Source organism: Magnolia sinica, chromosome 8 (assembly GCF_029962835.1).
Source record: "Magnolia sinica isolate HGM2019 chromosome 8, MsV1, whole genome shotgun sequence".
NCBI classification, from domain to species: Eukaryota; Viridiplantae; Streptophyta; class Magnoliopsida; order Magnoliales; family Magnoliaceae; genus Magnolia; species Magnolia sinica.
In genome coordinates this window covers 24,086,907-24,113,299 of record NC_080580.1, presented here as the reverse complement: position 1 = coordinate 24,113,299, position 26,393 = coordinate 24,086,907, and the positions used below count along the sequence as shown (strand labels likewise).

Genomic DNA, 26,393 nt, shown 5'->3' with positions numbered 1-26,393 from the left:
CACTAAATCGACCATATTTCAGCCATACGACATTGGAATTGAATGTTCTTAGACTCCTTGGAGAGCTTTCAAATGAGATCAATCTTGCACCATTTAGACATCCATTGCGTATGCTAAAAGTGGGCCACAAATTTGTAGACAAGACTTGGATAAATGGTTGGGCCATGGGGCCCACTAGTCTGATCCGGGGTCTATTGGGGCTGAAATTTGATCCCAATGTGCTTGAGATCATGTCTCACCTCATGATGATCTCCATTCCCAGATTTGATGAGCCCAAGTAGTCCAAAAGCTAGAAATAATTCAAACCGTCAAATCTTTCTACCTGAGTCGAAAACATATCTTTCTGAGAACCATGTAATCTTCAACCTTGACTGACGCAAGGAAGAGTGTAAAAAACAATGAAGAAGATCACCGTCTTCCTCAAGTAGTCAAAACCTTGAATCCACAAGGTAGTTCTTGAATTCACAAGAAATAATAAGAAAGAAAACTCAAATATTTTATTGCATAATGATATAAGATTGCTCAATTACATCACTTGTATGAAATACTCAAAACCCTAATTCAAAGTTATCCAAAATAGTTTTATATATATATATATATATATATATAAGACTAAATTTGCAAAAATAGAAATGTCAAATAAACCTTAAAGAAGCAATCTCGGCATATTTTTTTTGAGAGGTCGGAGCATTCCCGGCATTATTACCAACAATTTCTTAAAAAGACAAATCCTAAAACTACAAGAATAAGTAGATACAATGAAAACAGAAATTTCTAAAAATAGTCAATTTTTTCTAAAATCCCGATTTTGTCCCTTAAGACGAGCACCTCTCGTGAAATGGACATCCGCAACCTGCTAAGAGATCGATTGAACCCGGAACCACCGTTACGTAAAGATCAACAGGTCGTGCGTTTCGTGACGATGCCTGAATCAAAAGTTACGATTGTTTTACAATCAACACTTCGAACAACAATTTCTCTATTTCCAAAATGAATCTCTTCAAACCGGGCATGCATGGGACCCAGTTACGTTAACGTAGGATTGGGTCCGGTTCTGACAGACTACTTTTGCTTTCGTTTGGACTTCTTTTGGTCCAGTCGTGCTAAGAATGCATTTGTTGGCACATCCTACATCAGTCATCTTTACTTGGAAAGATCTTGTCCTCAAGCTATTCAACAAACTTGGCTCAAGATACTCATACAGGTCTGCCACATTGAAAGTCCATGAGATCTCCATCCCCTCAGGAAGATCAACAACACATGCGTTATCATTGATTTTCTTAAGGATCGGAACAAGGCCTATCTTCGTATTCCTCAGCTTATTATATGTCCCAGTCAGAGACCTCTTCTTGCATAGGTGACCTAACACGTTATCACCCACTTCAAACACCATTCTAATGCCGATGTTTATTAGCCTCTTCCTTGAACTTGGCATTAAACTCCTGTAAATTCTTTGGAATGTTTGTGGATTCTACTTATTTTCCCTTTACAACCGATGCATAAATCTCCCCTGTATCCTCAAATTCTTTAACAAAATCTTGTACAGTTATGAGAAACGAACCCTCCACTTTAGAAGTCATAGGTTGGTTCTCTATTCTCATAAGGGCAAAGATAATCATTCTACCATCTTTAAAAAAGACAACGACATTATCTTGGCCTCTATGTGGCATCAACATCGTATTGTCATGGTCAACCAAGTAACATGTGACAAGCCTCCATATCAACCACGTCACACATTACTATTCTACTTGTGCCCCATCCCATTGTTGTTGCCACCTTTATGAGCATTATCTCCACTACCACCATCATCATCCATCACTATCTTATTCATCTAGGCCAATTCATCTACCTCAAATGGATTAGATCTTTTAATGTAGAAGATATACCTCATATATACAATTGGGACTTTGACCATAACAAAGGCTCGATTTTCAACCAGGAACATGGAGAGATCATCTTAATCATCACTAGTCACTTCTACGAGGACATCATTAACGTCAAAGTCCATCGCTTTGTCTCTATTATTGACTCCAATCCACCGTTGTCACCACTATTGCGTCCTTTGCCCCCACCATTCACTGAGCACCCAAAGTGCATCATCAATGTAGTCGACAAGCGACTGAGTATTCTTATCCATTCCATCTTATTGACATTGAGCATAGCATGAATTCCCAAGGCCTCAAGGCTGAGTTCTCTTTAACCTAGGAGCCTGATGCAGGGAGCATTAGGGTCAATCTTTACCATTAATCTTCAAATGGTTTGCAAGTTTACCGTCTAAAGGCTTGACTTTTCAATGCATAGCATGTGAATCATCATCATTGACCTATATAGACTTCTATTAGATCATCTAGATTGAGCTAATGATGTTAGACGTACCACAGATGCATTCTTAGCACAATTGGACCAAAAGAAGCCCAAACGAAAGCGGAAGTAGTCCATCAGAACTGGACCCAGTCCTACGTATGACATGACGTAACTGGGTCCTAAGCATGTCTAGTTTGAAGAGATTCATTCCAGATATGGAGAAATTATTGTCCAAAGTGTTCACAGTAAAATTGTCATAACTTTTGATTTGAGCATTGTCACGAAACGTACGACCTATCAATCTTTATGTAATTGTGGTCCCGAGGTCAACCGACTTGCACAACAGGTCACAGACATTCATTTTGTAAGAAAAGCTCATCTTGAGGGTCAAAATCGAGATTTTAAAAGGAAAAAACATTATTATTTTTAGAATTTTCCATTTTCATCATATCTTCCTATTCTCGCAGTTTCAAGATTTTCATCTTTTTTGAAAATTGCTTGTAATAATGTCGAGAACACTCCAGTAAGATTTATTTGACATTTCTATTAATGGCAAATTTAGCCTTTTGGGAGAATTTTTACTATTTTGGATATTTTCGAATTAGGATTTTGGGTCTTTCATGCAAGTGATGTAATCAAGTGATCTCAGATTATTATGCAATAAAATATTCAAGTTTTCCCTCGTATTATTTTTTGTGGATTCAAAAACTACTGTGTGGATTCAAGGTTTTAACTACTTAAGGAAGACAGTGATCTTCTTCATTGTTTTTTACACGCTCTTCCCTACATCAGTTAACATAAAAGCGAGGCTTTTCCTAGATTTGATGGCATCTAACAATAGTTTGGGCAATAACCTCGTGGACAATGCTCCAAGGAACAATCCTATGATAGTGGCGGCGTTTGTAGCTTTCCAGCGGGAGAATCTGCAAGCTATGCAAGGACTAGACTGTGATCAACCATTTGACGGAGGACTTAGGATAGAACTATGTCCGTAATGATGAGCAACTTAAGATTGGCAATGAAAATCGCAGTCGTTATGTTCATGTTGCGGATTTGGTAATGAGTCACAAACCACCACCCGATAATGGTGAGTCTAGCGATGAGGAGATTGATGATATGATACTTCAACGAGAAGAATAAAGAAGCGCGAGACGGGAGCGAGATAGGGATTACAGGATGAAAGTTGGCCTCCGTAGCTTTAACGGCCAACTTCACATCGAGGACTTTCTCAATTGGCTTCATGAAGTTGAACGATTCTTCAACTATACGGAGATTCTTGAGGAGAAAAAAGTCAAACTCGTGGCCTATAAGTTGGAGGGTGGAGCCTCGGCTTTGGTGGGAACAACTCCAACTTTCACGGACCAAGTAACTAAAAGCATCAATCCACACGTGGCAACAAATGAATCAATTTTTTTTAACACACACCCCACATACTCACACCGTAGTAGGATTTCACCACCTATGGGTACTTAAACCCTTGACCAGGTGTTGAAACTCCTTAAGAGTCTACCACTGGAGAAAGAGTAAGGACCCAACAAATGAAGCAGTTAATATAGACACAATTCCTATCGATCGACTATGACCAAGTATTGTTCCAGCGATACTAGATTTGTCAGCAAGGTAACTGATCCATGAGAGATTACGCAGAGGAATTCTATCACCTATCTACGAGAAATGACCTAGCCGAGATCAAGTTGTAGCAAGTCGTTGGATTCACTAGTGGTTTATGTACGATGATCCAAGATCGGGTCCAGATGCAGCCCATTTGGACGATGAACAAGACAGTCAAGTTGACTACCCGAGTAGAGATACAACTGGAGCGTCCCAATCCATTAAACTATGTTTCAAACAGGGTGACTACTATTAAACCTTCACGCCATGCGGCACAATCAGGGGGAGAATCCTATGGGAGGCGCTCTTGACATCCAACTACACACCGAGACTCAAAGAGTGGCCAAGTTAGACCCTAAAGGGCAACAACCAATGTTGTTGCTTCGAGTAAAAACCCTAACCGCTATGCTTCGCCTTAGCCGGACAAGTGTTATTGATGTGGCCAACCTGGTCACCGATCCAATGTGTCCTCAGAGGCAAATGGCTAATTTGGGCATGAACGATGGGGAAACAGAAGATGGAGAAAATAGTCCAAAAGTCGATGGCGTTGAACATGCTGAGGATGACGGTGAAGGTGAATGGACTTCTGGAAATCACGACAAGTCTCTGATTGTGTGGAAGTTGTTGTACAAGTCAAAGACATAAATAGATCCGCAACGGCACAACTATATTTTCCTGAGTAGAAAGAAGTCTAGTTTGGATTTAAAAAAAGTCCGTCTAGTTGGATATGATCCACTTTTCAAGGTTACTGTTGAGGGTCAAATATTGCATATTATCCTCTATTTATATCGTGGTTTTATGAACATGATAATGCTTAATGTTCTATTTTACTCGTGTTTGTGTTGCAAGGTGAATTTAAGAGCTTCATTTGAAAAGAGTGCTAAAAGCATGGATTTGATGCTCAAGAATCACCAAGGCAAGGGATGGATCTTAGGAGACCAAGATTGAAGAATTCACATGCCAAAGATCCAAGAAAACCAAGTAAGGAATGAAGAGAATCAAAGATTTGAAGTGAAGAAAAGGAATCCTGAAATCGTCCTGAAAAAACATATTCTGAAACTCTGGGTCATTTTGTGAAATTGCACAGAGTGAAGTCTATTTTAGCAAACTGCGTAAATTTGAGAGGCGGTCAAAAGTTGGAGTTTCACAACTATAAATAAGACTCCCTAAGATGTTCCTAGGCATCTTCTAGGGTTTAAAGAGTAGAGCAAAAGGGTGGAGAAGCCGTTACCAAGAGTTTTTCTTCTTCTTCCTTAGTTGTTTTCATGTTTTTCTTAAGAGACTTTGGTCCAATCATGTCTATAGTTGGCTAAACATCTTAGCTAGGGCTAAGAGGTGAAGCTTGTAGCGTGATGGGATGTTTTTATTGCTTTGATTCATGTTTATGTTGAATTCTATTTGATTCTAGTTTAATATTTAAGGAATACTTTCAGTTCTTAATGGTTTGTTGTTACTCAAATTACAATAGATCTACAATAGCTTTGAGTATCTTCTTTTCATGTATTGAGATTGTGTAGCAAATCCTGTTGTTCACCATCGTCCCTTGGGCATGGTTGGTTAATGGAATCCCTTCTAACCCTCACAATTCTCCTATGTTTGATTGTGGAATTGGTATATCTTGTTGTTTGCCATTGTCTCCTGGACATGGCTAGGTGATGGAATCACTTCTAGTTCTCACAACTCTCATCCGTTGAGAATTAGGTCAAAGGAAATTCAGATTCGGTTTTATTGAGATATCTTCCGACTGGATAAGATAGGGCTCCAATTCCAGTTGTGTCCTTGAATCAAGTAATAGATCTCCCTGATTGGTACAAGTGGATCCTTGGAAACCCTAGTTCCCACTTTTGAATTCTTAAGTTTCTAATTAAAACTTTCACAATTGCTCCCTTTAATTCCAGATTTAGATTTACATCTTCTTCTAGTCCTACTTCTCGTTGCTTTCAAAATACTCACAAGATTAGTCCTTGTGGATTCGACCTCGGTCTTATCAAGATTAATACTACATCACGACCCTACACTTGGGGTTGTGAACAGTTACTAAATGGTCATCTCTTTTTAAAGTATGTGTTTGTTGTTGCAAGATCATATTCCGTGGCAAAATCAAGGATAGCATCCCCCATCTCATTTCCCAAAACCATATCAAGCATACCCTTTTCCTACATGATCATTGAAGTCTCCTCCTATAAATATCCACTCCTTAATTGGAATTCCTATTAAGTACAGGTTTGCTAGAATACATCCCCACGTATTACAATAAGCAAGGTGTTCTGTCACGGTAACAGTGGTCGTAACGGCCGTTATGGTCTCTTTTTTTATTGAAAAAAAATCCCGAAAAAATTATATTTGCCCTGTAATGTTGATTAAAAAGTATGGAAAACCTGTATATTCCCCATAACAAACAATTACGGGGTTGTTATGGCCTTTATAGGGGACGTAACGTGTCATTAACAGCAATTACGGGTCATTTTTTTCCATAACAGCTGTTATGGTAGTTACGACCCCGTAACGTGTAACGGTTGCCACCGTTACCTTTATGTAACGGCCTTTACAGCCCCATAATGGCCTTTACGGCACACCATGAGTCAATATGATACGTTGGGACTAGCTATTTGGGTTGGGTTTCTTCCAATGACCCCAACCATTCATTTGGTAGGCAACGCATTCAATATATTGCTATGGTATGGATCATAATGGTTGTTATTTAAAAAATAAAAATTAGTGAAAAAAAAAGAGGTGTAATGGCCCCATAACACATAATGATACCCACAATTACCATTACATAACCGTTTTTGGATACCATGTTGATAGGGCTCCCCTTGGATAGGGCATGCCCAAGAAACCTCTTCAATGAAATTAAATATTTTAGCCCTTCGATTATCCAAAGGTTATGATGACCGTTATGTTCACTACAAAAGTGCCAAAATATCAAAAGGTTGAAATAATCCAAATGAGAGCTTTTATTTGTTGACTTTCCACCTACAAAGTGAGACTCATTATATCAACGATTTGGATCATTAGAAAATGACCCAGATACAAGGCTAAAATTCCAATGTATTGTATTGCAATACGTCGGGATGTATTCAAGCAAGCCTCTTCTTAGTATTAATCCATCCATCTCCTACTAGAATGGTCTCTTAATTCTCTCCTCGTATCCTATATATGCACTCATGACATTGATTATCTCCTCTCCCAGTACCAAGGTGTCCCGTATCGGTATCGGTTGGCGTAACGGTGACCTCCAAAACCAATACGGATACGGGGGCGTAACGGCCCGTACGGCGCAAAAAAAAAAAATTTTGCCAAAAAAATATGAAAAAATATGGATTAAATCCGGAATATTCTAAGCATTCCAAATATGCATTCATTTATAAATTGGAACATGTTTATGGTGGTGTAACAGTCCACTCTTTGGTGAGAAGTTGTATCGGACTGTCTGATGAATTTATGAACCAGATAACCTGAATTTGACTACAAAATTCATATATTTAATTTTCTAACTATCTACTATCAATGATAGATATATTAGAATGAATGCAATATGAAAATATCTTACATTTAGGTGTTTGCAATTATTTTTGAGGGCCAAAATTCATGCGTAAATAGAAAATATATATATATAAAAAATATAAAATGGCACCCCAAATATGTAAAATGCACATTAACATGTTTTACTATGATTAACACATCATATGGCATCATTAAAACAGCAAAAGAATCATTAAAAAATGATTTTTTGAATTTTCAAAAAAAGGGCCGAAATAAATGCGTAAATAGAAAAAAATATAAAAATATATAAAATGGTACCCCAAATATGTAAAATGCACATTAACATGTTCTACTATGATTAACACATCATATGGCATCATTAAAACAGCAAAAGAATCATTAAAAAATGATTTTTCGAATTTTCAAAAAAACGTCCGAAATAAACGCGTAAATAGAAAAAAATATAAAAAAAAAAATATAAAATGGCACCCCAAATCTTTAAAATGCACATTAACATGTTCTACTATGATTAACACATCATATGGCATCATTAAAACAGCAAAAGAATCATTAAAAAATGATTTTTCGAATTTTCAAAAAAAGGGCCAAAATAAATGCGTAAATAGAAAAAAATATAAAAAATATATAAAATGGCACCCTAAATCTGTAAAATGCACATTAACATGTTCTACTATGATTAACACATCATATGGCATCATTAAAACAACAAAAGAATCATTAAAAAATGATTTTTCGAATTTTCAAAAAAAGGGCCAAAATAAATGCGTAAATAGAAAAAAATATTAAAAAAATATAAAATGGCACCCCAAATCTGTAAAATGCACATTAACATGTTCTACTATGATTAACACATCAAATGACATGATTAAAACAGCAAAACAGCCATTAAAAATTGATTTTTCGAATTTTAAAAAAAGGGGCCAAAATTCATGCGTAAATAGAAAAAAATATAAAAAAATTATTAAATGGCACCCCAAATCTGTAAAATGCACATTAACATGTTCTACTATGATTAACACATGAAATGACATGATTAAAACAGCAAAACAACCATTAAAAAATGATTTTTCAAATTTTAAAAAAAGGGGCCAAAATTCATGCGTAAATAGAAAAAAATATAAAAAAAAATTATTAAATGGCACCCCAAATCTGTAAAATGCACATTAACATGTTCTACTATGATTAACCCATTATATGACATGATTAAAACAGCAAAACATATTAAAAAAAGTATAAATACCTATTTTTGACGAATTTCTGAAAAATGGCCCACCGAGCTTTGATTCAAAAATATCAGTAATATAATGTGTTTTTATCTCAAATACCTAGCCAAGGTTGGTCAAAATTAGTAGTAGAAGGAGTGAGAAATAGTTTGGAAGCAAGAGGTTTCAAAAAAACAGCAAAAACAGAACTTAAAATGAAAAAAAAAAAAATTACCGTTACGGGCCCATAACGGGCCCGTATCGGCCGATACGGGTACAAAATCGGGTAACGGCCGATACGACCCCGAAACGTGTAACAATTCCCACCGTTACCGTTACGTATCGGCCGTTACGGCCGATACGTAACCGTTTTGGCACACCTTGCCCAGTATAAGTTTTATTAATAAAAGCGTATCCCCTACTCTATTAACACATGTAACTTTATCCTTTAAATCATTGTCTACCACTACCCTTAGCCCATGTCTATTGTTGTCCCTTCATATATACCAAAATTTATATATCCCATCAATTTACTTGGCTTTTAGCCCCTTTCAACTTGGCCTCTTGTATGCAATCTATGTTAATTCTTCCTCACTTAACTCCACTCGATACTCTTACCTATCAAATTTACTATATTTCATGTGGCAAGATGAATCTTATTCTCAAGAAAGACGGAGCAAAGACACTTAAAGGACTTTCACCCAATCAGCCTAATTGGGAGCCCGTATAAGATTTTGGCTAACATCTGTGTCCAGGCTTAAGATGGTGTTACCTTCAGTCATATCGGAGAATCAAGGATCTTTTGTTGCAAATAGACATACCTTAGATAGCACTCTTCTGGCTCATGAATGTACTAGTTCAAGGCACAAGGAGAGGAAAAGAGGGGCGGTCTATAAATTGGACATTGAGAAGGACTCTGATCATGTTGACTGGAGGTTCCTCGAGTATATGCTGAAAAGAATTGGTTGCAGAAACAAATGGATTCTTTAGATGCTGGAATGCTTCTCACCTCCTTTTCAATCCTGGTAAACGGGTCTCCAAAAGGCCTCTTTAATGTTTTGCGGGAATTACGTGAAGGAGATCCGCTCTCTTCTTTTCTCATTGTGGTGATAATGGAAGCTCTAAACAAAAACGTTAGAAAAAGGTCAACAAGTGGGTCTTATAGAGGGCTTCAAAGGAATTCAATATAGGGGGTCAATATCTCATCTCTATTTGCAAATGACACCATCCTCTTTTGCAAGGTAGATGAAACAATTGTGGACAATCTATGGAAGATTATGCAGTGCTTTGAAGAGGTATTGGGACAAAAAATCATGTAAAAAAGAGTGAAATGTTAGGCATCGATATCTCCAAAGAAGATCTTCATGCCTATGTAGATGTATTCGGTTGTGGTATTGGAGAGTTTCCTTCTTCTCACTTGGGGCTCCTGCTATGCATAGGAAAGCCAGCGAAACATCTCTAGAACAAGGTCATAGAAAGGTTCCAAAGGACTATCCAAGTGGCAAGTTCGGCATCTATCGTGGGCAGGTTGCATTTTACTCATAAAAGCAACTTTATCTAATCTCCCACTTTACTTCATGACTCTATTCCAAAGCCTGAAATTAGTCCTAGACAGCCTAGAGAAATTAAGACGTGACCTTCTATGGCACGGAGTAGAAGAGACGCACAAATTCCATCTGCTTAAATGGGAAGATGTTTGTAAACCTTTATCAAAAGGCGGCACAGGAATTAGAGTGTTAGAGGAATGAATGTGGCTCTCCTTGGTAAATGGTTATGGAGATTTGGAGTTGAAGTCAATAGTTTATGGAGAGAAGTTTTAACTTCCAAATATGGTGTCCAAAGGGGGGTTGGGAGGTCAAGATGTCCTCCAATTCTCAAGCCTTTGGCATTTGGAAGGCCATCAACTCAATCACACCTTTTAATGCAGTGGCATTTTCACACCAGGCTCGAGTGGGGTGGCCCGTGGGATGCAGGGGCACACTTGGGGTGGGCGGCCCATGTGATGTGAGGCCCACGAGGTCGGTTCGACCGAGGACCTAACCCATGGGATGTGAGGCCTGGGCTACAAGATAAAAGGATTGATTCGCCATATGCTCTATCAGTTCAAGCTTTTAGAGCAAATGATTAGTTGTCGTATATCAAAGTGGTATTAGAGCAGGAGGTCTCGTGTTCAAGACTCCTCACCGAGAGTGATTAATGCAGGGGCATTTTCACACCGGGCTCGAGTGGGTGGGGTGGCTTATGGGATACAGGGGCACACTCTGGTGGGCAGCCTATGTAAGGCCAGCCCCACCCATGTGAGACAGGTGAGAACCCATGTGATATGGGGCCCACGAGGTGGGTTCGGCTGAGGACCTAACCCGTGGGATGTGGGCCTTGGGCTATGAGATAAAGGGATTGATTCGCCGCACTCTATCAGTTCAAGCTTTTAGAGCATGTGGTTAATTGTCCTACATCACCTTTGCTTAAATCGAGCATGACTTTTTCCCTTGGAGATGGTTCATGTATACAGTTTTGGGAGGACCTTTGGTGCGGTGAGAGACCCTTAATGGCTGATTACCCATCATTGGCAATGATGGCTCCCACTTATGATATGTTAGTGGTCGACCATTTTTCCTCAATTGGTGAAAGAGTGTGGTGTCTCCTTGCATGAGAACTCTATCAGATGAGGAGGCATCGAATTTAGCATCACTTTTGAAAAGGCTTCACAATGTCCATCCTTCTTCAACTTCTAAAGATTGCTTTGTGTGGAAGTCATCTCCCAGCGAGAAGTTCTCAGTCAAATCTTTCTACATATGGTTTAGGGAATCTTTATTCTTCAGAACCACTAGATTATTTTCATGCATTTTGGTTTTATGGAGCACCCCCTAAAGTGGTGTCCTTTGCTTGGCTAGTAAGTCGAAAAAGAATCTTGGCAATAGATAATCTTCAGAAAAGGTCAATGCTACTCACCAATATATGTATGTTGTGTATGGGGGATAAAGAGTCGACAGATCATATCTTCATTCAATGCTAGTTTGTTCGTCATATATGGTGCTCTTTTTTCGAAATCTTCAGTATTCGATGGGTAATGCCGCAATCAGTTACAGATCTATTTTTGGCATTGCATGGGAACCCATTTCCGCAATCCTTGATTCCGTCATAGCGTCTCGTGTTGCTAGCTATCTTATGGACTACTTAGAGAGTGCAAAAATCGGTGTTTTTGTAACAAGCGTCAGTGTTGGGAAGAGATAGCGGGCCATCCAAATGAGATGTTGTAGATTGGATGTTTTAAATATCTGGGGTCAACGAAGCTAATTCTCAAGAAATATCGTCTCTATTTGGGCTACGAGTGGGTTGTAATTTTCTTATTTTCCATGGATGTATTTTTTTTCTCCTTTGGCGATGTCATAGCAACTTATCAATAAAAGCAGATACTATTATCCTTCAAAAATAAATTATTTTTTTTTAAAAAAAAAAAAAAGGATGAATCTTATTCTCCTGGACTAACTTCTTTCCCATGCTTGTCCAAAATGGCATAGGAACCTGGCTACTTCTCAACCAGACATCATTGGACCACGTCGCTTCTAAGGGATTCCCTAGGCAACTGTTACCAATTTCTCACCGCAAGCAGGTGCTAGTGAAGTACATTATAAGTAGGGAATGCCCTAGCACGAGTTTGAACGTCAGGTCAAAATCCATCACAAGTCTACGCCGGCTGCCTACCCAACAAATTCCCTAGCCAACTGTTACCAATTTCTCACTGCAGACCGGTGCTAGTGAAGCACATCACAAGTAGGGGATGCCCTAGCACAAGTTTGAAAGACATGTCAAAATCCATCACAATTTCTACGCCGGCTACCTACCCAACAAAACCCTCCTTTATCCGAGCTTCAGACTAGCAATAGGAGTGCAAAAACTCACACTAGCGGAGTGAATAGTGAAATTTCCATATTAATGAATTATTTTTCTCCACTCCTAGCAATCTAACATTTCAAGCTCGAGTGGATTGGGGGAACAGGATTCACATCACTAACCCCAATTAGTTGGGATTAGGCTTAGATAATGATGATTTTTCTCCACTCCTGAATAGGCCAAGGCAGCCTCAAAGTACACTGGTTGACTGAGGAAACCATTTGTGCATACCTTCTCTGGGTATAAAACTGACACAAGAAAGGTTTTTGAACCTCTTGTTCTAGGGTTTGAGACATGAATGCTTTATGCTTGTTTGAGACTTGTGATCCAAGTTACTTCGGATATAGTAACTCAACTGACGTTCTCTCTCTTTATTTGCAGAAATTTCCCTTAAGAGTGTTAAATCATGGAACTCTTCTGTGTCTGAATATTGGCTTGTGATATTGGAAATGTTCTAGCTTTTACCATGATGGTTTTATTTTGGGATTCCAGATTGTCATTACCATACTTCCTTGTTGCTGCAGCTAGAGATGAGATTGCATCATATGTGTGGACTCTTAATCATGGTAAATAAATGATAAAAGTTTCCATGGTGGGTTCAGATCAATACCATAATCTTATTTGCTTTCAAGCAATTGCAATTTTTCCAAACATTTTGAAACCTGCCCAACCATCCACCTCAAGTACACTCCACAATTCTTCAACTAAACCTTTCAATTCAAGCTCATCAAGCCACACTTCAAACCTAAGGGGGGAAAGCCCCTTGTGACCCCGAATTATCCAAAGGACAAAACATGACTGGTAGGACCATCTCATCATCCAATGGGAGAGCAAGAGTGCTCCTGCTGGTGGTCTATTGAATACCAGCCCTAAATCAGTCCCATCAAGGGTCAAAACTACAGCTCAGGACTATTCAACCATCCATGTTTACAATCTATACCATCCAACCATTCTGATTCAATATACGTGCCATGTAAAGGTCCAACTTGACTAGATTGAATTTTTTTGGCTCAGATCAGGGTACTGATGACAGATCTGGTCCAAATCAACATTCCAATTGGATTTTGGGGCCCACAAATCTAATCAGATGGCCCATCTAATGGACCAATTGACCTAACTGCAATCTTTCACCAATTGCCTTAAACTTGCACTTAGAATCCTAATTTCCAACCCTTAAAACCCATTCCTATTCCTAACATCCATCATCCCCCCTACACCTCAACACCCTAACCAGAGGTTTGCACCAAAAATTACAATCTCAAACTCTTACTGCCCCTAAAATTCAACCAAAGCCATTATCTGACCCCCATACCTGAAGCCTAACCCTATAAACAGTCCCTAGACCCAATTGAAGCTTATACTTGATACCCAACTTCAACCATAGGCTATTTTCAAGACCTAACTCACCAACAATCTTGAGTAAAGTTCATAACACCCATACGCTGGTTAACCATAACCCTCCATCAGTCACATAACCCAAAGCCTAATCATCTCCAACTTAACCACCCCACCTCAGGCCTTAATCCAGCAAACCCAGCCTTGCAACTAGCCAAATGAAATTCTACAGCCCTAAACCAACCCACAATCAATCCAGACCTGTCCAAACTTTAACCCCTAATCCCAACCCTCATCCAAAATCACTCAGCCTATCAACTGAACCCTAAAATGGTCCCAAATTGCAGGAAGACCCAAGCCAAAATCTACCCTAGATTTGGCGTCAATTCTTTCCACACAAAGGTCCTAACAGGTCCTTAACCAGTCCCTAACCCTGCCCTTACTCAACCTGCAGCTAGCCATTACTTACAACCCAAACTGCAGACCATTCCCAAGCGCAACTGGACACAGTTTCCATCCTAAATGCTGTTCACAATCTGCCCACGTCTAGTCTATAACCCAGCAACTAAATAACCCATAATGCATCCAGAAACATGCCCAGATTTTTTTTTATCAACATCCAGAAATGCCCCCAAATTACCGTAAAACTGTCCCTACAAATCTGTCCACTTCAGTCCAAAAACCCACAGCCATCCCTGTGTATTGTCTGAATCTATCCTCCATCGCATGCAATGTGATGAGGACATCGGACCATCATATAGGGTCTACCAGAGGAGGAGAGCCCCAGTTTCATAGTGGATGGATGATCCATACATGGGGCCCACCAGCGGGCCATTTTGAAAACCTCACATGCATAGCATGTGCATCTGGAAGACCCCACACTGGGAAGGTGTGTGTGGGCTGCGATCATAAGAGTATTGGACCATTGGCTCACACCCATTAGCCCATCTGATTGTCAGATCATCATCTGTGGGCCATCGAACCGTTGATCTTCTTAGATTTTGGACCACATGGGTCCCTAGCAGTAAGCATTTATGTTTTCATGTTTTTTGGACTTGATTAGTGGTTTGGATTAAGATTTGGTAGTTTACAATTCTTATTTTTTAGTATGCACTTTAGTTCAAGAGACAATGGGTATTTTTGTAAAATTCATTATCTGGAAATATAAGTGGAGGGGGGGTGTGGACGTCCAGCCCTAGCCCATGCTCTTTGAGAAAATACAGGAGAACAGAACTCTCTCCTTCCTTCTGCATGTGATTTGCAGGTAAACTCTTGAAGATCTCCAGGGATTGGAGAGGGTGTGCCCGAGGGTGCTCCTCTCTTCCTATCTCTTCGTCTTCTCCATGGTAAGCCTCCAACTTTCATTCTTCTTTTTTCTCTTCATCCAAAAAAAAAAAAAGAAAGAAAGACAAAAATCCTAGAAACCTTCCTTTCTTCGATCCTCTTCTTCCATAAGGGTCCTTATTCTAACCCAATCTCAGCCCCTAAACGGAACCCCAATCCAGTCCCTAATCTCAGCCCTTCGGTCTTTTGAACAATCCATTTCAGCCTAAAACTGTCTCCAAACATCCTATTCCACACCCACATTGATAACAAGTATTGATGTCCACTCAATATGGGATTTTTATTTTTTTATTTTATTTTTTTAGCCATAGAATGGTGGAATAAGAGCAAAGTGATGTGTTGAGAGTAATAGAAAAGATATATGAAGATACAGGTGCCATGAAGGTTCACATGGATTGTTTGAATGGTCGTATGGACACTGAATGAACGACTCCATGACAACGTTGATGGTCAATGAACGAAAGACCAATCACAGTGCATCTTATTCTTTAGTGTCTAAAAAATCAAAAGGAAGATCCATCTGCCTGTCTGGTACAAGCATCGCGATCCACAATGACGAACAGAAGGCCATCCCATTGGATTCTTTGATAGATCCACAGATGGATCAACTGAGAAAATTAACAATGGATTGATCTCCACATCTACAAAAGAATCAGAAGACGTACCAAAAGATGGATCAGACGTGGATTAGAAGATGACTCTGCAAACAGATTGAAAGCCAAATTGAAGAAACTAATAAGGGACAACTCAAAGGTTAGATTGATAAAGTCTGAGTATGCTAAAGTTGAGATGGACAAATTAGTCCCATCACCATGACAATGAAAGCATGCAAATTGAAGATTAGTGGCGAAGTTAAAAGAGAATATCTCAATTTCTGTGAACGCAGAAGCAACAAATACACGTTAACGTGGGCTCCCTTGACAATCAAACCAATCCCAGTTAGGCCTTGATCATTAGCCCTAGAGCCAATGAAGACGTGGTACAAAAGCAGCAACTGGAGATTGTCAAAAAACAACTTGAGGGCGTGTTCCTTCAAGCCGGGGAGAATGATGCAAGACCATGTGATCATCCACTAGGAGACCAAGAGTGATCCCACTGTGGTCGATTGAAGATCAGGCACATCAAAGGGTCCATACGACATATCAAGCCTATCCAACATTTAAAATTGGAGATATGGACCATCAACCATCCAGATTGAATATCTAGACCAAATTAAGGGCCAGATCGACCTTATTAAGTATCTGATCAGCTCAAATATATGATAGCAAATTTGTAACAAATTAATGGTCTGAATGGACTGTGGGGCCTATAGATCCAATCAGACAAGCCATCCGATGGACCGATTGACCTGTGGGCCAATAGAGTCAACTGGATGCCCCTTGAGCTTGATATACAAACCGTGTAAGTTTAAAAGGTCCTTCTACAATCACACAAATCCTATACACCCCCCATAATATTATGTATGCAATTGCCTCAAGTATTTGGACTCTTGTACATTTGTTTCCTTATCTAATTTAGTTACATTCTTTCGTTACGTCTTTCGGTAAAAGACTTTGGACTCTTTAAGGCTGTTTCCCTATTTAGTTAATCCTTTTAAAGCAATCCCAAGTTTTAGGATAGGATTGAGTGAAGTTAGCAAAGAAATTTTGGGCCGATGGGCTTTAAGCCTTGGCCTCTTTTAGTTTAAGTAGGTCTTTGTAAAATGGGCTATATATACATAGCCATATATATGGAACATTGAATGACAGCTATGATATTTTAAATTGAATAAAAGTTATTCTTCCATTCCCTGAGATGGTATACACAGCCTAAAAAAGATATTCTTCTAGGAACTAATGGTGGGATTCCTCTACAACCCTTTTGGGAGAAATTTACCTAAGGTTTTATGTGGTGTGACTCAACAAAGTTATCATTTTCCCTTTTTTCCTTATTTTGATGCTTCATTGCATCAATAGGTAAGTATTGGAACATTTAATGGTGGAAATCGATCATCTAAATGTGTACATATTCACCATCATCCTCATCATCGTCATTATTATCGTCAATATCAAACCTTATACCAACTAATTGGTTTAAGGCACACAATCATGCTCCACCAGTCCACTCTATCAAGGACCACTCTTCAGTTAAACCATAGGTCATCAAATTGTTCAAATAGTCCTAATCTCTAATTCGTGGACACCTGTTTGTGGAAATAGGATCGTCGGATATTTGAGTTCATGCAAGTTGACGGGCTCTATAAGGGCGGGGGGAAGGCCCAAAAGGACGTGAGTGGAGGCACAAAGAAAAAAGTTGATGACCTATGGTCTAACTGAAGTTATGGCCCTTGATAGAGTGGAATGGTGGAATTGGATTCATGTAGCCAACCCCAATTACTAGATGATGATGATTAACCATAGATTAGAATAAGTAAATCAATATGAAACTTGGAAAATAACCTATCTAATGTAAATCATACAGCTTGATTTGATTGAGCTAATATATGCTATGTGTAAATTTCAAGGTGACCGAGCATCAACCCTCACACGCTGCCAAAGTATTGAAGAAATCCTTTTTACAACCCTGCAGACCCCTACGTCTCTCTCTTCATGTGCATTGCATGTGCAACACCCACTAATTGCTAACAATAAGAACTAGAGATCTCATGTTAATTGCAATTCTAATCCGTCATTTTCTCAGAAAGGCAACATTGTCAAGTACCAAAAGACAGTCAATTTTCTTCTCTGATCATGGTTCAAAGCGGTACCAGAATTCTATCCTATGAAGGCTATGTATGATACAAATTCCAGTTTGAGCGGTGAGCACTGTGCAGTGAGAAGCAAAAAAATCGACGTGGTGGTGTGGCAACTGGCAAGAAGCACAAAATTTGCAGTCAAAGACCAATTTTAGATACTCATGACATTTACTGATTACAGTATAGAAATCTGCAGAAATTGCTTTCAAATGATGCTGTGTATTCATTGAGAAGATTCAAGACTGTTAATAAGACTTAAGAGGGATCTTGAATAAGAAATTTTTACAGGCTTTCAGTCAGAAACTTTAATCTACAAAATTGTTATTTGATAGTGAAAGAAAAAGTCGAGTCTATATCATGAGATGCCCAAGGCATAAAAGAGAAAACTCAGAAATGCACAAAGCAGAAGGAATGTCAATCAATACAAACTTCAATAGAGTAAAGGATTGCCATCAATATAACTTCTAGCCTTGAAATAGCTACAAAATTAAAGCACCACAAGATTTTTTTACTTAAACAAATCTAAGAGATATTTATAACTTATTATGTTTCCGTTGGCATCAAATGTTGATTAAGTTTCCTGAAACAGTTAGCATGTCTCAAGATAAAATCATCATCTCATCAAAGCCTTATCCCAGATAATTGGGATCGGATACGTCTCAAGATAGAAAGTAATAAGAAAATAGAATCATGCTTCACAAACTCCCAGCAGCCAAATTCTAATAAAGAAAACAATAAAATATCAGAACTACAAAGAAGACAGCACACAAATCTTGAATGAGGTCCAATAGTAATAAGAAGCCATGGTTTAAAGGATTATGGTATTGGTTCCTAAATTACTTGGTACGAACCTGGCTTAGCCTTGTGCAATGAAACCTCCTTTTTGTGCTCAACCAAAACATCTTGTTCTCGTACTACCATTTCAGATAAAGCCTCCCCCAGTGTCACATCATCTGCTGGCAAAACTATGTCCCTTTTCTTTGCCTCATCCATTTTAGCAGAAGCTTCTTCCAATGGAGTAAAATTGGCAAACAGAATTCTGTCATCTCTGTATTCCTGAGATTCTGTTTTGGCAAAACCATCCTGCGAAGGTATTTTGGATGTGGCTGAAGCAACATATTTTGGTTTCCGCTCTTTTGCAGCCACCAAAACTTCCTCCATTATTACATCATATGCAACTGAAACTACATCTTTTGGTTCCTGCTCTTCTGTCACCATTTGAACTTCCTGCTTTGGCATATCACATGCAACCAAAACTAAATCAAGCGGATTTGATCTTCCAGAATCTTCATTGCAAGCTTCGCAAAGATCAATTACCTTGGCAGCAGCAACAAAAGTCATGGACTCATCTGGTGACAACATATTGACTTCAACACTAGATATGCAATCCTTTGATAACATACCATCCAATGGGGTTCCAGCTGCACCCAAATCTACATCGTGGTCATTCGATAGTGTGGGGCCTTCATTATGTGCAGCAAACAACTCAATGTCCTTGGCAGCAGTGAAAAGTGGTGCACTATCATCCAGTAACTTCAAATTGCCTTTGCCACCAAATACGCAATCCCCTGATGGTGTGTCCTCCAGCAGCATCCCAACTGCAACTGGAACTCCTTCAAGCCCATCTGAAATGTTAGGATGTTCATTGCAGGCGGCAGTCATCTCCAATTCCTTCACTTCGGGGACAAATGTTGCAGTGTCATTTGGTGATGGCATATTAGCTTCAAGTTCAGAGTTTCCACCTGTTAATGGGGTCCCATTCAATGGTATCCAATCTGCATTGGAAACTACATCAAACCCATTTGAATGTTTGGAGATTTTATCTGCAGCAACAGATGACCCAATTCCCTTGGCAGAAAAGAAAAGGGAGCTAGTATCCAGTGATAGAAAATTGCCAACACTGCTAGAGAGCCGATTATTCTGATCTTTTAATGGTGTGGTATTCAATGGCATTCCTGCAACAGATTTGTCAGTGGCATCTGAACTTTTAGATCTGTTGCTGGCAGCAGAGAAGAATGTTGCAATATCATCCAATGACAGATCACCTTCACCACTAGAGATGGGATCCCAGTTGTTCCAATCACCAAACCAAGCTCCTTCGGAATCCAATAGTTCATCATCTGAAATTCTTTCAATTCTGATGACCTCCTTATAACACTGCTTTTTCCTCAGAGCACTCGCTATCAGAGACCTGGATGGCAATGAAATAGAGTAAATGAACCATACTACCCCGATTCATCAGTCTCAATATCTTATGAGAAAGGAACTAGTGCAATCACCGATATCTAGTTTAGTTATCAAGCATCTCATCTCTATATGTGGTACAGATGTACAAATTGTCAGACTTCATTTGCTATGCCTTACCATGAACAAAAAATACCCCAGAAAACACAGCACACATGACCCTAATCACCAATTGGAACACTTTTGATGATTACAGATGTTCAGAAAGGCCCGAACAACCATTGATGTTCAATGGAAAGCAATGATTGTCTGACTGTTGTGATTTCCCATCCACAAAAAGAGCTGATAGATGAACACTCTGGATCTCGTACATGTGTGCCACATGCACAGAGACAGAGTGCTTGAATAAGAGCATTTAGCACCAGATCCTTTTCAAAAGCTTAAGGCAACAGTAACATAGGTAACCGCAGATGTTTGCATACCTGCAGTTCTTGGAAATAGCTGCTTTAGCTCGCTCCATAGAGAGTCCAAGCAAAGATGATAAATTTGCAACATCACATGGCCCTCTAAGTTCATTTGCAGTAGGGGCAGCACTTGAGAAAATTAGATTTTTCCCTCGTGTCCAATCCACTAGTAACTGCAAATTCAAGTGCTATGCCGCTTAGATTGCAAATTTGGCACCTGATCTACACAAATAGCATCCCAAAAATGGAAATATCTGAACTCATAAGAATTTTACACCGATACATATTGATGTTGCACAAAAGTAACAGATCTTGATTCCATTCTCTCCGGCTTCAGAAAAACTCTATTATTGTCAAGACAGTAAGGCACCATTAGGAGAGGGGCACAAATGGCAACTGCATCATCTTGATTCATAGTAGATGCACCCACTTTAAATTAGATCAGTGCCTTGTTTGGAAAGTGCAGAAACCCCACTCCCCATAATGGAGAAAGTCCATCAAACTGGATCCAAGTGGCAAGTGTGTGCTCATTTTGTTCAATTATTGTCAACAAACTGAGGCACCATGTGGGAAAGGGAGGGTGCAAATTGCAATGGTGCCAATGTGAACAGCACCCACTTTAAATCGAAAATAACATCTTGTTTGGAAAGTGTGGAAGCCCATTATGCACTGAGCAAAATGGAGGAAGTCCATCAAACTTGTTAAATTGATTTTAAGAAACGAGCTCACTTGCCATTTGAGAGTATGGCCATTGTGCTTCTTCTGTTTTCTTTTTTTCTTTCTTTTTTCTTTTTTTTTTTGTATCAATAATCAATTTAGGTAATGTAACTTCCATAAACCCTAAAATACATGCTGAAAACATCAAATTTATCATGCAATTTTATTCTCATCAATATAAATTACAGTTTCCAAGAGCATGACAATACAACTTACTATTTGGGTGGGTGGTACAATCAGAATACTTGTGATGAGTAGGTACTCTCACCTTGGCACCTGGAAGCATTTGTCTCCTGGCATGAATATCGGATATAAGCGGAGAGTATGTGATCTCAAAATAAACACCACGCTGCATACATTTTGTGTGAAAGTGGAATTAAGAACAACCACAATTTATCCCAAGTTACAGGTCAGTTATCTCCCCAAGAGAATGCACTCTTCAAGTTGATGATGCAAGCCCTTGGAAACATATGAAAGGGGAGATGATGGTGTATGGCTCTCAAAGATACCTCAATTGCAGCCTTGACCATGGGAAGCTTTAAACGAAATGGTAGCTTCTGGGAGAAATCTATTGCAATTAAATCTACCTGCACAAGTACAATATTTCAAGTTTAGAGTGGTTGACCATGAAGCATGGTGGCCTCTGTTTATGCCATAGCGATGACAGTTACTGAGGAAAATAAAACGCAGAACTTTATGAACTACTGCAGAATCTAAAGGCCTAGAGAAGATGAATGCATAATTGCATATGGAGCAAGGGACATGATACAGGATGCATACATTCTTGGTCATGCAGCAAAATCAGCAGGGGATGAAACAAGGGATAAAAATACCAATCCTCAAAAGTTCCTAGGTTTCTAAGAGGGAAACTTGGTAAAATATCTTACAAGGGCAATAGACGAAAGCCCCAAAACGCCTAATTTCAATTAAAATCATAAGTGTCTTTCTTCTTATTCTTACATCTTATATAAGGCTGAAAAGAACCCTAACTTCTAACCACAACCATTAACTATTCCAACATTCTAATTTTTATCCTAGCCATTTAACTGTTACTTACGGCCGTTACAGAAACTGTTTTCGAATAGCATGTTGCTGACTCTTTTGGATTTTTTAAACTTTGCTCTTAGTGCTGACACAACCATCCTCCGTTTTCTAATCTATTAAATCAAATATTTTTCATCAATAGACAATCCAAATGTCAAAAATAAAGGGCCAGCTGGAGGGATGATGCAAGAACATTTGGGAAAGAGGTCATTATTCTTCAAATCTTGCAAGAATTGGAAACAATTACCCAATTCTTGCCTACTTTTACGTTTAAATGTTTGTGTTGAGCATTCTTTAGCCTTTTTTTTAATATAATGATGAACTTTCTAACTAAAAAATAATAATAATAATAATAATAATAATAATAATAATAATAATAATAAAACAGAAGAAAAAGCAAACAGAACAGAAAAAGAAGAGCAGAGAAAACAAAAGAAAACGAAAGGAAAGAAAAAAAAGTATACAACCCCCAGCTCCAAAGCTGGCTGCCCCCAGAAAACCAAAAGCTAAGGAGCCCAATCCTTGAAGGGCTCAAGACTCTATTAAAGACCCCTGCCGAAGAAATACTCAGGTTACAGAAGAAACGGTCGTTCCTCTTCAACCAGATTGACCAGAGGGAAGCAAGGAACAAGATGTGCCACTTCTTTCTGCCCAGAAGACCTCCTTCAGCATGGCACAATTGAAAGAGGCCTTCGACTTCTTCTAGCATAACCCAGGACAATCCAACCTTCTACAACACTCGATGCTAGATCTCCGTACAATAGCAGCAATGGATGAAAAGGTGATTGATTGATTCTTCGTCCTCGAGACAATGACTACGGTACAAGCATTAAGCAGGACCATACCCCTTTTCCTCAGATTGTCCACAGAATTTGGTTCCTGACAAGAAGCCCAGCAAAGGCTGCCACCTTAAGAGAAGCACCATAGGACCAAACCGTCCCCGTATGGCTATCAACTCCCAATGAGTCGAAAAAGGCTAGATGAAGATAAAATGACTTCACCGAGAATTTGCCGGAGCTCGACAGGTTCCAAGAGAGGGAATCTTCTTCACCAGGAGAAGGGGGAATACCCTACAACAGAGATAGGAGAGACGTAAATGCTAAGAACTCCTCATCAGAAAGGTTCCTACAGAGCGGAGGAGCCCAAACACCATTTTCAGCAAGCCCCGAGAAAACACTTTTCACAGAAATTTCTTTAACTGAGCTTAAGGAAGCTATGGTGAGAAGGAGGAATTGAGGGGGGAAAGGAACACACCAGGGACCTTACCAAAATCTGATTCGATCTCCCTTTCCTAAAGCAAAACTAAGCTTTGAGATAACTTTTGGGAACAGTTTAGCAATTCCTTTCCATAGAAAGGAAGCTCTATAACAAGGCAAATAATTAGTTTTCCAGTCACCTATGTCTGGCCCATACTTTGCTGCAATTACAGATCTCCATAAATCATGATTATTTCTCTACGTTTTTCCTTGAATTTCGACAATTGCAAGATTGTTGATCTCTTGTATTCAAAACCATTTACTGGGCTATTTTTGCTCATACTTTCATTGATGAAAAAACCACAGACTAAGGAGTAGGTTGCAATGCTCAAGAGTTGGTCGGATGAGATCGACATCATAGATCATTTACTTTTCATGAATATTGAATTTAGAATAGTGGAGGTTGAGGAACTTTGATTCATTGTCTTTAAATTTTGGATATTACAGTTGGGTTGGATGATTGAAACAATGTGGATGATGATTATTGGGTATGATTGAATTATATCAGTAGTAATTATCTTTTATATTTGTGATTTGGATGTGTATGTGTGATGAATGGTTATTTTGTAACTTAACCCCAGTCACGACTCTAAACTCGAGGCTATGGTTAGTCCTAACCCTAGTTATGGATTTGGGGGTGTGACAGTACGCAACCTAAAATCTTCTTCTTTTAGTGTTTCTTCTATGTTAATTTAACACCTATTTTTAAATGGTGGTGACTCATCCCCATCACATGTGGCACCACATTAGATCAATATGGACCATCCAAATTGTGGTCTATATCGTGGATAGAGTACTTAGATCAATCCAAACCATCCAAAGTGTGGTCCATATCGTGAATTTGTGATGTTTCAATAAATAAATAAAAAGTCACACTTAGAGATGTTTGAAGGGAAAAAGGCAATGAAGGCAAAATGGCAGAGAAATTTTGCATGGAAATATGTGGTTGACAATCCAGATTCGCAGTCAAGAACTCATGGGAATTATGCATTTTGTAAATTTTATCATATTTTCTATTATTTTAATTAAAAATATATATATATTAAGTATCATGTAATATACACTACACGCTATAGAGGGTCAAACGCTGCACGCTATTTAAAACATTGGCTCAACTAGTTTTAATAAGTACTTAGTAAGGGGTCATAAGTGTGTTTAGTGAAGTTAGTCGGGGTTAAGAGTCTTTAAAAGCATAAATTGACTGGTTTTTAGGCAACTAAAGATTAGCTGGTTGTCCATACCTATTTTAGGGAGTCTAGCTCTTGGTCACCTATTGTTTTAGGGTTTTATGCAAAGACTAGGAACTAACACACAAGTTAGAAGCCGTGTACTCAGTCCTATTAGTCATGTGAGTCCCACTATACAGAAACCCATAGGAAGGGGAGGTCTGAATTAAGTAGCCAATCAAGTAGGAATTTTAAGTTTATCACATGAGTTGGAAATGTTGTAATTAATCCTCTTGGTGGCTAGTCGAATAGTGCATCTTTTTGGTATCCAGTTACAGAACTTAAAAAAAATAAAAAATAAAATAAAATAAAATAAAAATAAAAATAAAAATCTTGGAGCAAGAATGACTCTTATCAAAGCCGCCCTCTCAAATCTCAATCCTACCTGTATAATTCATGTCTCTTCAAAACGCCAAAGGTAGTGGTATAAAAATAAAGAACTGCAAAGGAACTTCCCATAGGAAGGAAATGAATAGGGGGAAAAAAATCATCTTGAAAATTAGAAGTTCAAAAGACCGTGAGGAAAGGAGCATTTGGAGTTGGCAAGGTCAGAGAGAGAAATTGGGCCTTGTTGAGTAAATGGTGGTGAAGGTTTGGGGAAGAACTGGAGGCATTACATAGGGATTTCATAGCAGCGTAATATGGGGTGGCAGAGGGAGAATGGTTTCCAAGAGGAGGGAGCAGCTCAAGTGGTTCTCAAATTTGGAGTGAGATAAGTAGAGTGGGGAAATGCAATGAGGAGCAAATGGGGTGCATGTCCAAAACCATGGCCAAAGTGTTAGGGAAACAAGTTTGATTCTTGATTGGGAAAGGAGAGCAAGCATGTTTCTATAAAGATGCTTGATTAGATGATGTAACTTTGGAATCATAGTTTCAAGATCTATTTCAATTGGCCATAGACGAGGAGGCAAAGATCAAAGACAACTATGACATATTGGGGATTCTTTGGCGTGGAACATGAGATTAAGAAGAAATTTATCTCGAGAGGAATTAAACATGTACAGGATTATTCTTAGAAAACCGTGGGTGGTGCACATCAATCAATCAAAAGATGATAACAAAGCGTGGAGATGGCTAGCAAATGGTCAGTTCTCAGCCATTCTCCATTATGCTCAAAAGTATCCCAAGGGTCTAAGTGTTTGCATGGACAGCCACAGCCAAAATCCTCAAAATAGATGATTTGAAGAAGCGGAATATGGCCCTTCCAAACATGTGTGCCATGCGTAGAAGGGAAGAAGAGTCAGTTGATCACTTATTCCTTCATTGCCCTACAGTGAGGGCGGTGTGGAGCTTCTTCCTATCTCGTTTTGGGGTGACATAGGCATTCAATTCCTCAATAAGGAACATGGTGATGGAATGATTGGGCAGCCCATTCCATGTCGTCAGTCGAAGCTTCCCAAAGGAACATTTTTCAAATGGTTATAGAGGGCTTTAGCAAAGTCGGAGCTCAAAGGTTGTTCAATGGTAGATCTTGTGGGAAATTGATAAGTTTTGTGGCAAATCACAAAGACTCTAGGAGATCTAGTTTTTGTAATCTCATTAGATTGGACTGCAAAGGGTCGCTTAAATGA

At 38.9% G+C, this 26,393-nt stretch overlaps 1 protein-coding gene and 1 long non-coding RNA gene across 6 annotated transcripts in view; both read right to left on the bottom strand.

Moving 5' to 3' along the window:
• Positions 1-26,393, bottom strand: part of LOC131253107 (protein GAMETOPHYTE DEFECTIVE 1) — a 33,059-nt gene that overhangs the window by 1,629 nt on the left and 5,037 nt on the right. Inside the window, exons 2-6 of one of the 5 annotated variants that reach the window (XM_058253933.1) lie at positions 21,806-21,883; positions 21,565-21,645; positions 20,598-20,752; positions 19,249-20,122; positions 18,783-19,158 (exon numbers count right to left, since the gene is read on the bottom strand). In XM_058253933.1, coding sequence (XP_058109916.1) covers positions 18,783-19,158; positions 19,249-20,122; positions 20,598-20,752; positions 21,565-21,645; positions 21,806-21,883 — 1,564 coding nt within the window. The other 4 variants (XM_058253934.1, XM_058253937.1, XM_058253932.1 and 1 more) reach the window with 4 other exon arrangements.
• Positions 6,642-10,621, bottom strand: LOC131253108 (uncharacterized). Its single transcript, XR_009174920.1, has 2 exons — positions 9,005-10,621; positions 6,642-7,099 (listed from the first exon to the last, which is right to left on the bottom strand). It is a non-coding gene; the product is annotated as an uncharacterized LOC131253108 (long non-coding RNA).